The sequence below is a fragment of the Halichoeres trimaculatus genome, unplaced genomic scaffold (assembly GCF_033239565.1).
Source record: "Halichoeres trimaculatus isolate MK-OKI-2021-1 unplaced genomic scaffold, fHalTri1.1 fHalTri1_scaffold_8, whole genome shotgun sequence".
Classification (NCBI taxonomy): Eukaryota; Metazoa; Chordata; class Actinopteri; order Labriformes; family Labridae; genus Halichoeres; species Halichoeres trimaculatus.
The window spans coordinates 38823550-38838834 of record NW_027437186.1 but is presented as its reverse complement, the minus strand read 5'-3'; the positions used below and the strand labels follow the sequence as shown (position 1 = coordinate 38838834).

Here is a 15285-nt window from a genome sequence, read left to right as displayed (position 1 = left end):
AAAGCCGGCATGGAAAAAAGAAGGCCTTAAATGTTGCCATATGCAGGATTGCATGGGAACTTCCTGAGGAGCACATGTTGTTCTGGGTCTCTCCGAGAGGTGTTGAGTCTGTGGAGGCTACAGAGCAGGGCTCGGTGCAGCGGGCCGCTCAGCAATGATAACACAAAACAGCAACTCCTGATGGAGCAAAATATTTGGTGAAAACGTCAAATTAAACTCTTGTCAGTTTCAGAAAGGTCAGAGCGGTTGTCAGACACCACGTGTTGCACGGGACCGTCAGCTCCCCCTGGACGTCTGCGTCACAGCGCTGGCGTGTGTGGAGCTGACTTTTCTCTGATTTCATCTAATTTTATTACTTTTTTTTTCTTTCCTGTCAGAGATTTTCAGGCACACAGTCTGTTTGTACAATCACCAGGACGTTTTCTTGGATGTGTGAACAGAAACGACATTTCAGATCCTGAAATAAAATCCAGAAAGGGGCATGGTCCTGAAGAAAAATCTGTATTTTCCGTGTTTCTCTCCTGTGACCTGCAGCAGAGACTCACGTCCTGCTGTCAGCGCAGGAAACCTCCTGCACACCTGTCTGCTCGCTGACGCTGCCTTTAACAGCGACCAGGTGACACCTGCCTGAAGCATGGAGGTGATAAAATTACTGTCATAAAGTTAACTGTGTGTGTGTGTGTGTGTGTGTGTGTGTGTGTGTGTGTGTGTGTGTGTGTGTGTGTGTGTGTGTGTGTGTGTGTGTGTGTGTGTGTGTGTGCTCCTGCAGGATTACTGGCTCTCTCTGGTCTTCAAGCGCCTGGTGGGTCCGCGGGTCTTGGCTGTGCGGGTGGCTGGGCTGCAGAGGAAACCTCAGCCTGGACGCGTCATACGAGACAAGCTGCGAATCTACGCCCACTGCACCAGCTCCTACAGGTACACACAGCCGCTGCGTGACCCCCCCTCAGTCTACAGCCTGCAGCTACAGGAAGCAGTTTTTACTCTCTGTGTTTCTGCTTTAAGGTTTTCAGGTGTGAGGATGGGAAAGTGCACGCTCTCCTGTGTTTGTAGCTCAGTGTGCAGCAGGACTCCCGTGACGTGCTGAAGGTGGAGATTGAAAACAGAGCCTGTGTTTTTACTCCTCCTGAAAGCGCCTGAGGCTGCGTCTCCGTCAGGGAAGAACAAAATCCCTCGCCGGCCCGCTGAGGCGGCCATAAATAAGGGGACAGCAGACACCCGCTCATTCACAGCTCAGAGCCCATAAAACTTAACGCGTATCACTTATCAGGTGTGTGGGTTCTGTCTGGCTGCCGTCAAAGAGCCGCTGAAAGGCGTGCCAGGCCTTTATCCCATCTGGGATTGGCTGGAGGGGGGTATCTGAGGGGGAGGAGGGGGGACAATAAGGCGGTCTGTGCCACCGTGGTCTGTTCAAGGTTATCATTTAACCTGGGCCAGTGGCTGTCAGCAGCAGGCTAGACTTACTGCTCCGCTCAGACGGGTCGCTAACAGACGGAGCATCTCTCAGACAAACAGACGGTCGACGCTCGATGGGCGGGGCCTGCGTCACTGACGCACTCTGCCCCATGAGGGCCAATGACATGCTCGCAAATATCTGAAATACTTTTTACTGAGTGCACTGATCCCAGACGCTGAGCTCAGGACACGGAGAATATTTTAATTTTATTCACATAACGATCATTTTCCCCGACACCACGCGCAAGAAGGAAGCTCAGCTGCTGTCACCGTTTGTTCTGCTGCTCGCCTGCTGCAAAAACAACGAGCCTGACACATTTAAACCCTTTACCTTCATTAACAGCAGCTAAAGAATTCACATACAGTTAAAGAGGCGGAGAGGAGGAACTGCAGCGCCACCTTTTGGCTGGGAGTCTCCGGCACACTGTGGTGAAGACGTTTGTTTTGGGGATGAGCTGGAAGCGGCTCGACCACCACCGGCCTGATGGGGGGGGGCACGAGCTGTGGGAACGCAGCAGTTTCAGGTTTTTCAGCTGCTGCGCTGATTGGAGGCTGTAAAGTCCCTGCTCGTCCACTTCCTGCCTGGAGCACGCTCACACTACCTGAACAGAGCAGATTACATCACTGAGGACTTCACACCTGGGTCACCTGCTCTTTGGAGAGAGAGCCTCCAGGCCGTGCTACACGTCGACCGGAGCGAGCACGACCAGATTCAGAGACGGTTTCCTGAAGCTGTTTCCTGACGGCAGGCAGCGTCCCAACACACCTGAGCCAACAGCCATGACTCACCTGTAGTGTTTGTGTTTCTCTCCTGTGGTGTCCTCACTATGAAACGTTTTACCGTGTGTTTATCTTATTTGGTGCCTTGGAAGTTCTGCGCTCCAAATTTTGTTGTTTTGAAATACGACGCCGTAGTTCCTTCGGTTCGTCAGAGGAAGTCAAAGTTTTTCTCTGCTCCTGAATCAGGACCCCAGGTTGTTGTTGGAGAAATAAAATCTAAATCCTAACGTCCATTTAAAAACCTACATCAGCGCGTGGAGTCAGCATGAAGCGGGGCGGCTGGAGGCGCCACAGAGCTCGCCACAGAGCTCGCCACCAGGCGCGCCTCAGTGTACCAACCAGCCTGGTTATGATCAGACGGCGCAGCACTAAAGCAGCGCCTCTTGAATCTGATCCACCTCTCCTTTATCTCTGCCGCTCTGTGGTCGGGCTGAGCTCGCTGCCTGAGTGGACGACCCGTTGTCGTCTCAGCGGTTTGGCTGTTCTGTGTAAAGCAGCAGACGATCTAAATGTGCTGCGGCAGGCGGCGGTTTGAAGAGTCTGAGCAGTTTAGATATTTGACTTTCACTGGCCTTTTACCCCTTTTAGTGGTTTGCTGCGTCTTTTTTTCACTCCCAGCGACGCTCAGACATCAAACGGCACCAACACATGTTTACGTCCCTGGTTTGGATCTGGGAGAATCCGCCTGAGAGGCCTGAGGGGTCATTATCTCTGCCTGCATCAATCTGATGAACGACCAAAGGCTTTCAGAGAATCCTGGACCAGGCTCAGCTCAGAGCCAGACATGCTGTTCCCACCCCGACCAGAACCGCACGCTGCTCCTCTCAGAGCAGCAGGCACGCAGCGCCAACCAGACACCTCAGAGACGCCTCAGAGCAGCAGACACACAGGGCCAACAAGACACCTCAGAGAAAACTCAGAGCAGCAGGCACGCAGCACCAACAGGACACCTCAGAGCAGCAGGCACGCAGTGCCAACGAGACACCTCAGAGCAGCAGACACACTGTTCCCACCTCGACTAGAACCACACGCTGCTCCTATCAGAGCAGCTGGCACGCAGCGCCAACAAGACACCTCAGAGCAGCAGGTACGCAGCGCCAACGAGACACCTCAGAGACGTCTCAGAGCAGCAGACACACTGTTCCCACCCCGACCAGAACCACACGCTGCTCCTCTCAGACAGCAGGCATGCAGCAACAACAAGACACCTCAGAAACTCAGAGCAACAGGCACACAGCGCCATCGAGACACCTCAGAGATGCCTTAAAGACGCCTCAGAGCAGCAGACACACATGGCCAACAAGACATCTCTGGGCAGCAGGCACGCAGTGCCAACGAGAAGTCTCACAGCAGCAGGCACGCAGGACTAACCAGACGTCTCAGAGCAGCAGGCATGCAGGACTAACGAGACGTCCCAGAGCAGTAGGCACGCAGGACTAACAAGAGGTCTCAGAGCAGCAGACACACAGCGCCAATGAGACGTCTCAGAGCAGCAGTCACACAGGACTAATGAGACGTCTCAGAGCAGCAGCAGGCACGCAGGGCTAACCAGACGTCTCAGCGCAGCAGACACGCAGGGCTAACGAGATGTCTCAGAGCAGCAGACACACAGGGCTAAGAGACGTCTCAGTGCAGCAGGCACGCAGGGCTAAGAGACGTGCTCCTTGCTTGGAGCCAACAGCACAGAGATAAGCATAGATATAAAAACCAAGATGGCTGACGGGATCCGTGACGTTTGACCCACGCTCAGAGCCGACCCTGGGCTCCACGGCCCACATGTGGTCCTGACCTCAGCTGCTGTCTCTGTGCTCGTGTCTGAGCTGTTATTAGATCTCCTGTTTTCTTTCCTCTCTGCTTCGGTTATTTGCTCCGTTCGCCCGTCGAGTCGTGTCTCGGTGCGTCGCTCTGTGACACAGACTCAAACATTGTTGTCTGAGTAACTCGAGGAGTCCGGCCCGCCGTGTTCACGCCCTCCACCAAACGCTGAACTGTACGTGAACAGGTTTCAGGCTGGGAACCTTCAGGAGCAGCAGGTCTGGCTGCAGATAGCGTCTCCAGCTCCATGCAGGCTCTGGAAATGAAATGTGGTTTATTGTGTTCATGCTAAAAATAGAAGACGGGTCTCAGTCCCCGATGGAGGACGAGTCTCTGTGTGACCACATTCCTCTTCTCTATCTGGATTTATCATCCTCCTGAAAACCTTTTGATCCAGATGAGATCAAGAGGTTTGATGGTTTGATTATCAAAGCCTTCGCTCTCTTTGTAGTCATCTTTAATCACTCAGACGTTAATTGAGGATGGCATTGCAATATATAACGAATCCTGTAGAACAGATGTCAGGGCCGTGCTACTTTTCCTCACGTCTGATGCAGTTTGGAAAATAAATCTGTGTTTTCTCTCCACCTACAGTCACAACTACGTGAGAGGCTCCATAACCATCTACATCATCAACCTGCATCGATCGCGCAAGAAAATCAAGTTGGCGGGGACGTTACGAAACAACACGGTCCATCAGTACCTGCTGCAGCCGCTCGGCACCGACGGACTCAGAGCTAAGTTCGTACCCGTCTTTCTACCAGCGTGAAAACTGTTTTCAGTTCAACAAATCCTCTCACAGAGGATCGCTCTGCTCCCAGCAGAAAACAAAACACCTACTTTTTCTCTTTAACGGCGTCTGAGGCCGATTCCTAAAAGTCATTATTTTTACAAAAACCTGAAAAACATCAGGACGGAGAACGAGAACACCAGGGATCACACAAACAACTTCACGGGTCTGAGACGCGCCAAAAACAAAAGCTGAAGGGAATCATTTCCTCTACCAGTGGGTGGTGGACTCCTGCTCGGTAACCCAGACTGGGTCAGAATACCCCTCCCCCCCATACCATCCCCCATACCACCCCCATACCACCCCCACCCCCCCATACCATCCCCCACCCCCCCATACCATCCCCCACCCCCCCATACCATCCCCCATACCATCCCCATACCACCCCCATACCACCCCCACCCCCCCATACCACCCCCACCTCCAAAAAAGGAAAACAAAAGTCTGGGTCAGAAAGCGGCACACCTAAAAACTGATTACCTCCCCTTGAGTACAAACCTTCACTTTTTCAATTCAGATAAAACTCTTAAATAATTAAAAGTTATTAAAAAATAAATAAATTTATAAAAAGTCCATGACTTAAAATTCAGATGAGGAGTTATTAATAAATTAATTTAATGAATTAATAAAAGTTTCAAAGACTTAAAATGCAGGTGAGCAGAGTCCTGCTGGTTGGGTCTGGACCTGGGTCTGGGCCTGGGTCTGGACCTGGGTCTGAGTCGACACTTTGAGTCCTTCCAGACTCTCAGAGCTCGGTGTGTTTCAGACCTTTCCTTAAATCAATTTCACGGCTACATCAGGTTTTGTGAGTCAAGTTTTACGTCCTCTCTCCTGCGACATTTCTTCTCTGAACTCATGAACTGATCGTGTGTGTAACGTCAGCGTGAAGCAGGACGTCTGACGGACGAGGAAGTTTGGTTCATAAAGCCTGAAAAAGGCCTTAAAACGCTGCGTTAACGCTGCATTAACGCTGCAGCTCCACTGCTGTGAGTCTGTGGTTCAGACTCAGGCTTAGCCTCAAATCCTGAAATAACAGCCCTATGACCTGTGTGTGTGTGTGTGTGTGTGTGTGTGTGTGTGTGTGTGTGTGTGTGTGTGTGTGTGTGTGTGTGTGTGTGTGTGTTATATGATACCTCCGCTCAGCCTTAATTGAGGCTCAGGCGTGATGGTGGAGGATGTTTGAGGTGTTGGGACAGGACTGCGTGGTCGTTAATGGGTGAGCGGGCTAACGACGGCCTCTCTCAGGCTCGAGCTGCGTTCCTCTACCACCGGCGGCGCGGGGAGACTTTATGAAGAATTCACCAACACCAGATGTCTATAAATTTCTCTAAGTAGTGCGACTGTTTAAAGCTTTCCAAGCTCAGGTCCTGGCCTGTTGTTTGGAGCTGCTCAGATTCATAACTCTCCCTCATGGAGCAGAAACACTTTTGATATTTTATTTAATTTAAGGTTTTAAACCCTCACAGCTCCGCCGCGTAATGAGACGTATTTACAGCAGAGCTCCTGAGGTAACACGTGTCAGAGGTAAAACAAACACACATGAAAACTGTAAAAATGTCTCAGGAACAAACCAGAACTTTAAAAAGAGTGATTTCATGGATTACTAAAAGTTTTTGTTGAAACATGAAAAAAGAAAAAATGCTGCACGGATCCTGCTGTTAGCAAAATGTAAAACATCATTTTACAGTAGTTTGTTTTAAATCCACCTTCATGTTCACTCTGAGCAGATTATTAAAGTCTGAACTGAAATGACTGATATATTTTAATGAATCTAAAATAATATTTGTTGTTTTTAAATTAATGTAACAGTTAAAAACTGTTACTGAACGTCTTTGACGCTGCGCAGAGATTCAAAGAGCGATGGAAAGAAAGCTCACCCTCTGAAAGATAAAAATCTGCACCTCAGACAAAATAACATATGAAATTAAACTTTTTTAAAGTTGTTTTTCACCTGAACTTAAAGTCGAGCCAGGGGTGTTTGAGTTTTTTTGTTTGAGCTGAGATTCTGTCTCCAAGTGATCAAAACGTTCAGACTTATCGGCCGACATCAAACTGTGGGAGAGGAGGAGTTTCCCTCCATGTGGACTCTGCTCAGAAACTCTGCTCAGAAACTCTGCAGCTCAGGCTCTGACTGATGCTATTATGTGACGACAGCTCCCCCTGGTGGACAAACAGTGGGAGCAAAGAGCTTCCTGCCTGTAGGTGTGTCAGATATCTGTTGTTTCTCAGCGTGTCAGAGGGTGAGGGGAGTTTGGACCAGTGTTTGAAGGATGGATGTTTCTCCTCTGCAGATTCGTCCAGCTGAACGGGGAGAAGCTGCTCATGGTGGACGACGAGACGCTGCCGGAGCTGAAGCCCAAGACGCTGAGGGCCGGACGGACGATAGCCATGCCTCCCATGACCATCGGCTTTTACGTGGTCAAAAACATAAACGCCTACGCCTGCAGGAGATAACACTGACCCTTCATCCACCAGCTGCATCCAACGCTCCAGCTCTTTGTTTCCACCTCAGCCGGACGTCACAGTCTGTCTGCTTCATCGGAGAGAAACAACTTTTCTGTTCCTCACAGCCAGAAGACTCTGAGTTCACATCCTGTCCTGGTTTTCTGTAGGGCCCCAGACTCTGAGTCCACATCCTGTCCTGGTTTTCTGTAGGGCTCCAGACTCTGAGTCCACATCCTGTCCTGGTTTTCTGTAGGGCCCCAGACTCTGAGTTCACATCCTGTCCTGGTTTTCTGTAGGGCCCCAGACTCTGAGTCCACATCCTGTCCTGGTTTTCTGTAGAGCCCCAGACTCTGAGTTCACATCCTGTCCTGGTTTTCTGTAGGGCCCCAGACTCTGAGTCCACATCCTGTCCTGGTTTTCTGTAGAGCCCCAGACTCTGAGTTCACATCCTGTCCTGGTTTTCTGTAGGGCCCCAGACTCTGAGTTCACATCCTGTCCTGGTTTTCTGTAGGGCCCTTACCCAGACTCTGAGTTCACATCCTGTCCTGGTTTTCTGTAGGGCCCCAGACTCTGAGTTCACATCCTGTCCTGGATTTCTGTAGGGCCCCAGACTCTGAGTTCACATCCTGTCCTGGTTTTCTGTAGGGCCCCAGACTCTGAGTCCACATCCTGTCCTGGTTTTCTGTAGGGCCCCAGACTCTGAGTTCACATCCTGTCCTGGATTTCTGTAGGGCCCCAGACTCTGAGTCCACATCCTGTCCTGGTTTTCTGTAGGGCTCTGAACCAGAGTCTAAACCCAAACACCAAGGAGGATCTGCACTGAACACGTATCATCAGTAAATCCTCAGACTGTAAACGAAGTGTTTCTTTTCGACCTGTGTGTAGAGTTTGTGCAGTCACAGAGAGTTACAGGTTTATTTTTCTGTCAGTAATCAAACAAAAGGTCAAAAGTTCCTTTTTCAGTTTTTCTGTCGAGTCTTTCTCCGACTGAGTCTGGACCAGGCGGCGTCTGCGAGGGGAACACGAGTCAACTCCACTTTGGTTTGATCCTCTCCACAAAGAGAAAACCTCGCTGTGTGTCCAAGGTCACTCCTCAACTTACCTAGGAATGTGTGTGTGTGTGTGTGTGTGTGTGTGTGTGTGTGTGTGTGTGTGTGTGTGTGTGTGTGTGTGTGTGTGTGTGTGTGTGTGTGTGTGTGTGTGTGTGTGTGTGTGTGTGTCCTGTACTGATAAAGCTACTGATGTGTGTGTCTGGACTCCACTGAGCCTCTGAAAGGACGTGTTTCTGTCCCGGCCTTCACACGCAGTCTGATCTTTCTGGTGGTCTGGTTCTGGGTTTGTTTCTGGGTTGGCGCCCCCTGCAGGTTGTGGTCAGTTTAAGGTCTCGGTGTGGGAAACGAGGCGTTGCTGATCTTTCCCTCCATCCTCGGTGTGATCTCTCTCTCTGTCATTTCCTGATGCTGCTAGGGGTTTTTGAACGTAACGATGTGTGTGTCGTGGTTCTGTACAGATTTACTGCTTTCTATAACGTGATGTACTGTACATACGAAGAGGAACTAGAAGAAGAGATTTAAGCTCCATACGTCTGCTAACATGACTGTTAACCTTATTTATAAGACAGATACTTTGCTTTTTGTATTTTTATAAGAAGAGTGTTGTTATTTGTTCAGTCCCAGACTCCACAGAATGATCCACGGAGACGCTCGTCCTGTTTCTCCTTAGTGCTCTGGACGTTTCACAGACTTTCTCCTGTCACGCCAACACATCAGTGAAAAGCAGCTGGAGGTTTGGTGCCTGATGGGTTTGGAGAGGAGGTATTTCTGTCCCTGAATGTGTTTATAGTCACGTAGAGATGTTCATATTTCTTTTGGAGAGCATTATTTTAATATGTAAAGTGTGCCTTTATATTATTTTTGTTAAGAAAACGTTTACATCGATAATAAACACCAACAAATACCTTTAAACATTGGACTCATCGTGTTTTTAACTCAAAGTCAAAATTAAATTAAACAGCACAGCAGATACGATTTGTTCAGAAACTCTGACAAATAAATTCAAAAACTCTGTAGATTCACTTTTTTCCCAACAAGAGATGATTTGTCTTCTCCTCTCTCAAAGGCTCGGTTCCTGCATGTCAGGAAAATCTGTGTCTACAGCAGTTTCCAGCAGTTTCCAACAGTTTCCAGCAGTTTCCAGCAGTTTCCAACAGTTTTCAGCAGTTTCCAACAGTTTCCAGCAGTTTCTAAGTTTCCAGCCTTTTTCAGCAGTTTTCAACAGTTTCCAGCAGTTTCTAACAGTTTCCAGCAGTTTTCAGCAGTTTCCAACAGTTTCCAGCAGTTTTCAGCAGTTTTCAGCAGTTTCCAGCAGTTTCCAGCAGTTTCCAGCAGTTTTCAGCAGATTTCAACAGTTTTCAGCGGTTTCCAGCGGTTTCCAGAAGTTTCCAGGCGACGAGCGGAATCTGCAGAAACACGTTTGTTCAATAAAACGAGGAAAACCTGCACGGACACCAACAGTGATACTCCTGCTCTGACAAACGGTACAAAATACAACATCTCAGACTCATCTGGAACTACACACACTGTCTTCACTCTCTCACACAGTCACACACACACACACTCTCACACACATGTTAACTTTTATGGCCTCAGACCTTGAGGCTCAGCAGTGTCCCTGCAGCGTGCAGTGTGCAGCAGGCAGCGTGCAGCATGCAGCGGGCAGCGTGCAGCAGGCAGCGTGCAGCAGGCAGCGTGCTGCGTGCAGCGTGCAGCAGGCAGCGTGTTGACCTGTCTCTGCGTGAGGCTGCTGCTGATGAGAAACTTGGAGCCAGGATGGGTCAAACCTCTACACAGCGTTCGGGTCCAGACTAAACCTGGACCAGACCGGGCTCAGTGTCTGCTGAAGCAGAGACAGGAAGTGCTGTCACTTTAAGACGACGTCAGATCATTGAGTTTTCATTCCCTGTGAGCAAAGTTAGCATGACGCTTCTATATCAGGTTTTCTCGTTATCGAACACGTTCATGTTGTTGACAAAGAATTTATCTGCACATTTCTGAGGTGTTGTCTGAAAGTTCAGTCTCTGTAGTTTTTACATTTCACTGATCACAACCATCGACATGGTGAGCGTCTTTAAGACGAGATGTAAACAAAGATTCCCTCTGCGCTCTGTGGGCGTGTCCTGTCAGACGACTCAAACTTCTGTCACGTATGTGCACACATGTTTGACATTTTCCTGAAACTGAAGCTCTGTCTCTTTCCTCCTCACGTCTCTGCACAGCGTGGGGGGTGGGGTGATGGTGGGGGTGATGGAGGGCAGACGGAGTAACTCTGAACATTAAAGCTGAGCTGCTTCAGTCTAATGTTGGTGACCTGCTGTCAGATCCCTGAGCTCATACTGACTCTCAGTCAGGGACAGGTCCACTTTACTCTGGACCAGCAGCTCCAGCAGCTGCAGCAGCTCCATCAGCTCCATCAGCTCCATCAGCTCCGGCAGCTCCGGCAGCTCCAGCAGCTGCAGCAGCTCCAGCAGCTCCGGCAGCTCCAGCAGACGCTGAAAGACGCTGAAAGACGCTGAAAGACACTGAGACATAAAGATCCATTAATCTCACTTCAGTCTTTCCTGAAACCGCCCGGCACAGACTGTAGGAACATGAGGGGACTTCCTGAATCCTGCTGTAGACCTGGATCTCTGTCTATTGGTGGTTCATCGTTTGCACGCTCGTCCTCTCTTCTTGCCCAGATCCCTGATCGCAGAGATCTCAACACCAACCTTTAAGCTTTGGTGGAGTAAAAACGACCGTTGACCTGCTGCAGAAAACCAGCTGTACTGGAAGTTAGTCATCAACCATGGAGCCTTTAAAGACCAGTGACTCAGGCTGAACTGCACAAAGAGGAGAGTCCACACTTCACATGTGGTTCACTTCAGACAGGACCACGATGTTAACACGAAGAACTGAAACCAGGCCTGTTAACACCTGCTGTTTGATTATAGATCTCATGAAAGGAGATGTTGATTTCTTTAACTACAGCTACCATTCTCAGAAAAGACTTTTTGGACAGGTGTCTTCAGAAAGAAAACAAAGACTTTGACTCTGGTTTAAACTGTGCTCTCTCTGTACAAACACGTATGAGTAAACACCAAAGATCACAAACAGAAATCCAGGCAAATGTACATTCTGAGAATAAATGCACATAAAATGCAGACTGGATTCACTTAAAGCATGAACCTCCTGAAACCAGAGCTTCAAAAGGCGTCAGCTTCTCTCAGTGATGACCTCCAACCAGTCACCAACCAGTCACCAACCAGTCAACAACCAGTCACCAACCAGTCACCAACCAGTCACCAACCAGTCAACAACCAGTCACCAACCAGTCAACAACCAGTCAACAACCAGTCAACAACCAGTCACCAACCAGTCAACAACCAGTCAACAACCAGTCACCAACCAGTCACCAACCAGTCACCAACCAGTCACCAACCACGGTTTAAAACCGTCACTGGTGCAGCGCTTCAACTGTTTCTGAGATAAAACTTCTACAACATGAACCAAACATGAAAAACATCAGAACTCAGTAGTAGATCTGAGTAGCACACAGTAACATGCAGTCACAGGCAGCAACATGCAGCAACACGCAGTCACATGTAGTCACAGGCAGCAACATGCAGCAACACGCAGTCACATGTAGTCACAGGCAGCAACATGCAGCAACACGCAGTCACATGTAGTCACAGGCAGCAACATGCAGTTACAGGCAGCAACATGCAGCAACATGTAGTCACAGGCAACAACACGCAGCAACATGTAGTCACAGGCAGTAACACGCAGCAACATGCAGTCACAGGCAGCAACGTGCAGCAACACGCAGTCACATGCAGTCACAGGCAGCAACATGCAGCAACACGCAGTCACATGTAGTCACAGGCAGCAACATGCAGCAACATGCAGCAACATGCAGCATGCAGCAACATGTAGTCACAGGCAGCATGCAGTCACATGTAGTCACAGGCAGCAACATGCAGCAACAGGCAACAACACGCAGCAACACTCAGCATGCAGCAACATGCAGCAACAGGCAACAACACGCAGCAACACGCAGCATGCAGCAACATGTAGTCACAGGCAGCAACATGCAGCAACATGCAGCAACATGCAGCAACATGCAGCAACATGCAGCAACACGCAGCAACATGCAGCAACATGCAGCAACATGTAGTCACAGGCAGCAACATGCAGCAACATGCAGCAACATGCAGCAACATGCAGCAACATGCAGCAACAGACAACAACACACAGCAACACGCAGCATGCAGTAACATGCTGTCACAAGCAGCAACATGCAGCAACATGCAGCAACACGCAGCATGCAGTAACATGAGTAGCACACAGTAACATGCAGTCACATGCAGTCACATGCAGCAACACGCAGCAGCATGAGGAGCACACAGTAACATGCAGTCACAGGCAGCAACACACAGCAACACACAGCAACACACAGCAACACACAGCAACACGCAGCCACACACAGCAACACACAGCAACACACAGCAACACGCAGCCACACGAGGAGCACCCAGGAACATGCAGTTGACTCAGCACCCTGACTTTTACTACGCCCTCTGCTGGATCTGGACCATGGATGTTTCTGGTTTCTTGTTCTCCTGGTGTGAGGATGATCACGTGAGCTAGCACATCCCTGATTCCTCATTTCAGGCTCCAGAAGAGGCTGATACTGATGATACTGATGATACTGATGATACTGATGATACTCTCAGGCTGCATCAGGTCATGAACAAACAAACTCAACCATTCCCTAAAATCCAAACGTTTGTGGAGTAAACTCCTCCTCTCTTCACACCCGTCAGTGGATTTTCTGAACAAAGCATAAACAGAGCTTCAGTGACTTTCAGGAAGTGATCTGGTTGATACAGAACGGTGTTTTTGTTTCAGAAACTCTGCTTCACATTAATCTGTCCCTGAGATAACAACTCTGTGCACGTCACTTCCTGTCACATAATCGAATCAGCTGTGATGGAGGAGGACTGCGGCGTGTCTGGCGGCGTGTCTGGCTGCGTCTGCGTGACAGAGCCTCCTTAGTGGAGGTAAGTGTTGGGCCGCCTGCCTCAGTCTGTTTATACTCACTGATCCACTCTGAGACATGCAAGGCCCCGCGCCCTGTTAGCATACTCTGAGGATTTCTGCGTGTTTACTCTGTGTATACAGGAGTCAGCTTAAATAAGACTCCATCAGTGCTGGATCCACAGAAAACTGATGGACTAGATTAGACTCTGGCCCACAACGAAGGACGTTTGGCTTTGTGGAACATTTTGACCAAAGCAAGGTTAATAAAACATAAATATTTATGGTACTATGGGCTCTTTTTCTGCGCTCAGAAGCCAAACATACAATCTGTGCTGAACGTTATGATACAAGACAGATTTGTTGTGACCATCCAAACATTCCCTGAGACGCAGCCCGCTGTTTGGTGTTTATTATACAACTTCATGTATTTTTCCTACAAGTTGAGCGCTGCATGACAAAACCTGTTGTGTTGAACAGCGAGGTACAAACTGACTTAATGTGGTATGAGTTTCATATCTCGGCTGTTTTCTCTCCATTTTAATGTTTAAAGTCTGTTTGAGTAAGAGCTGGAGTTTGATGCTTTTAAACAGTCGCCGTGTGTTTATGATCACGTCTGACGTAGGAAGTTCAGCTCCTCCTAATTGGTCCAAACTTTGTTACACATGTTGCCTGATCCAGTGTTTATGTTAATGTATGATGTGTGCTTTGAGTCCAAGTATAACAAAGTTATCCCCGCCTTGGCAGAGCCCTGCTCCCCAGCTTCAGCTAACAGTACATGAACACAACAGTTCACTCAAACACTTTATCAGCTTTAATGTTTAAACCCATCAGCAGGACCATCGCCTCCGAGAGTTACTGCGTCTGAGCTTTGATAAACATGAACTATGACTCCAGCAGAAAAAGATAACAATTGTAGGTTTGAAAGACAATAGAAGTAATAATAGCATTTATTATTGTTATTATTATTGTTATTATTATTATTATTATTATTCTTATTATTATTATTAATAATAATAATAATAATAGTGTTATTGGGAAAATGAACTAAACATAAATTTAACAGAAGAAGACTGGGAGAACATGAGTTTTAACACATGGAAAACAACAAACTCAGTTTTGGAGAGGATTCTCCTGGAAACTTCAGATCAGATATTTTATAACTCCTGTTATTTAATCAAAATTCAACAATAATATCACACCAGGATGCTGGCGCAACAGTGGAGAAAGTAAGGCCAACCACACTCATATCCTATACTCATGTCTGACTATGGAAGAACACCGGTCTGCAGTTAAAGAGGAAATGGGAAAGACATTTATATACGACCTTTCCTCAGGCCTCCAAAACTTTCTCTTGGGAACCCCCCCCAAAGATCCTCTCACTTCAAATCTGACAAATATCTGTACACAATCTTAAGAATAACAGAAATCAAACAGATAACCCAAACCCACCACAAATAAGCAAATGGACTGAATCAATAAAAGAAATATATAACATGGAAAGAATTACACAGTATAAGAAATCTCAGTGATGTTTTCGAGTTGCGATGGAAGAAGATAAATGAACTAATGCAATTATAATAATACTTGAAAAACATGGGTTGAAATAGAGGGAGAAAATATGTATTTCGTTTTTGTTTTTTCTCTTTGTTCAGTGTTTTGTTTGTTTGCTTGTCTGTTTAGTTTTGTTTTTGCTGAGGATTTACCTGAATTATGAAGTTGAACTGGTGTATAACAAAAATCTTTCTTGTTTGATGAACTCTCGTTTGTGTATGTACACCTTTACTTGTATTTTAGGGGAAAGTATGATTGTACTCTTCAGCTGTAATGCCAAGGTTATTCAGATCAACATAATTTAGGTTTATCCTGGGCACACTCTTAAAAATACAAAATATAAAGTATTAAAAAATAATATTAGTGTAGTAATAA

The 15285-nt window shown here is 47.8% G+C and overlaps 1 protein-coding gene across 1 annotated transcript in view; it reads left to right on the top strand.

Annotated features, from left to right (window-relative positions):
* The window catches only part of hpse2 (heparanase 2), a 73461-nt gene extending 64240 nt beyond the window's left edge, over positions 1-9221 (top strand). The window contains exons 10-12 of the mRNA XM_074675038.1: positions 770-915; positions 4642-4788; positions 7129-9221. Of these exons, the coding sequence (XP_074531139.1) occupies positions 770-915; positions 4642-4788; positions 7129-7291 (456 nt within the window). The 3' untranslated portion in view covers positions 7292-9221. The remainder of the gene's footprint in view (positions 1-769; positions 916-4641; positions 4789-7128) is intronic.
* The last annotated feature ends 6064 nt before the right edge of the window (positions 9222-15285 follow it).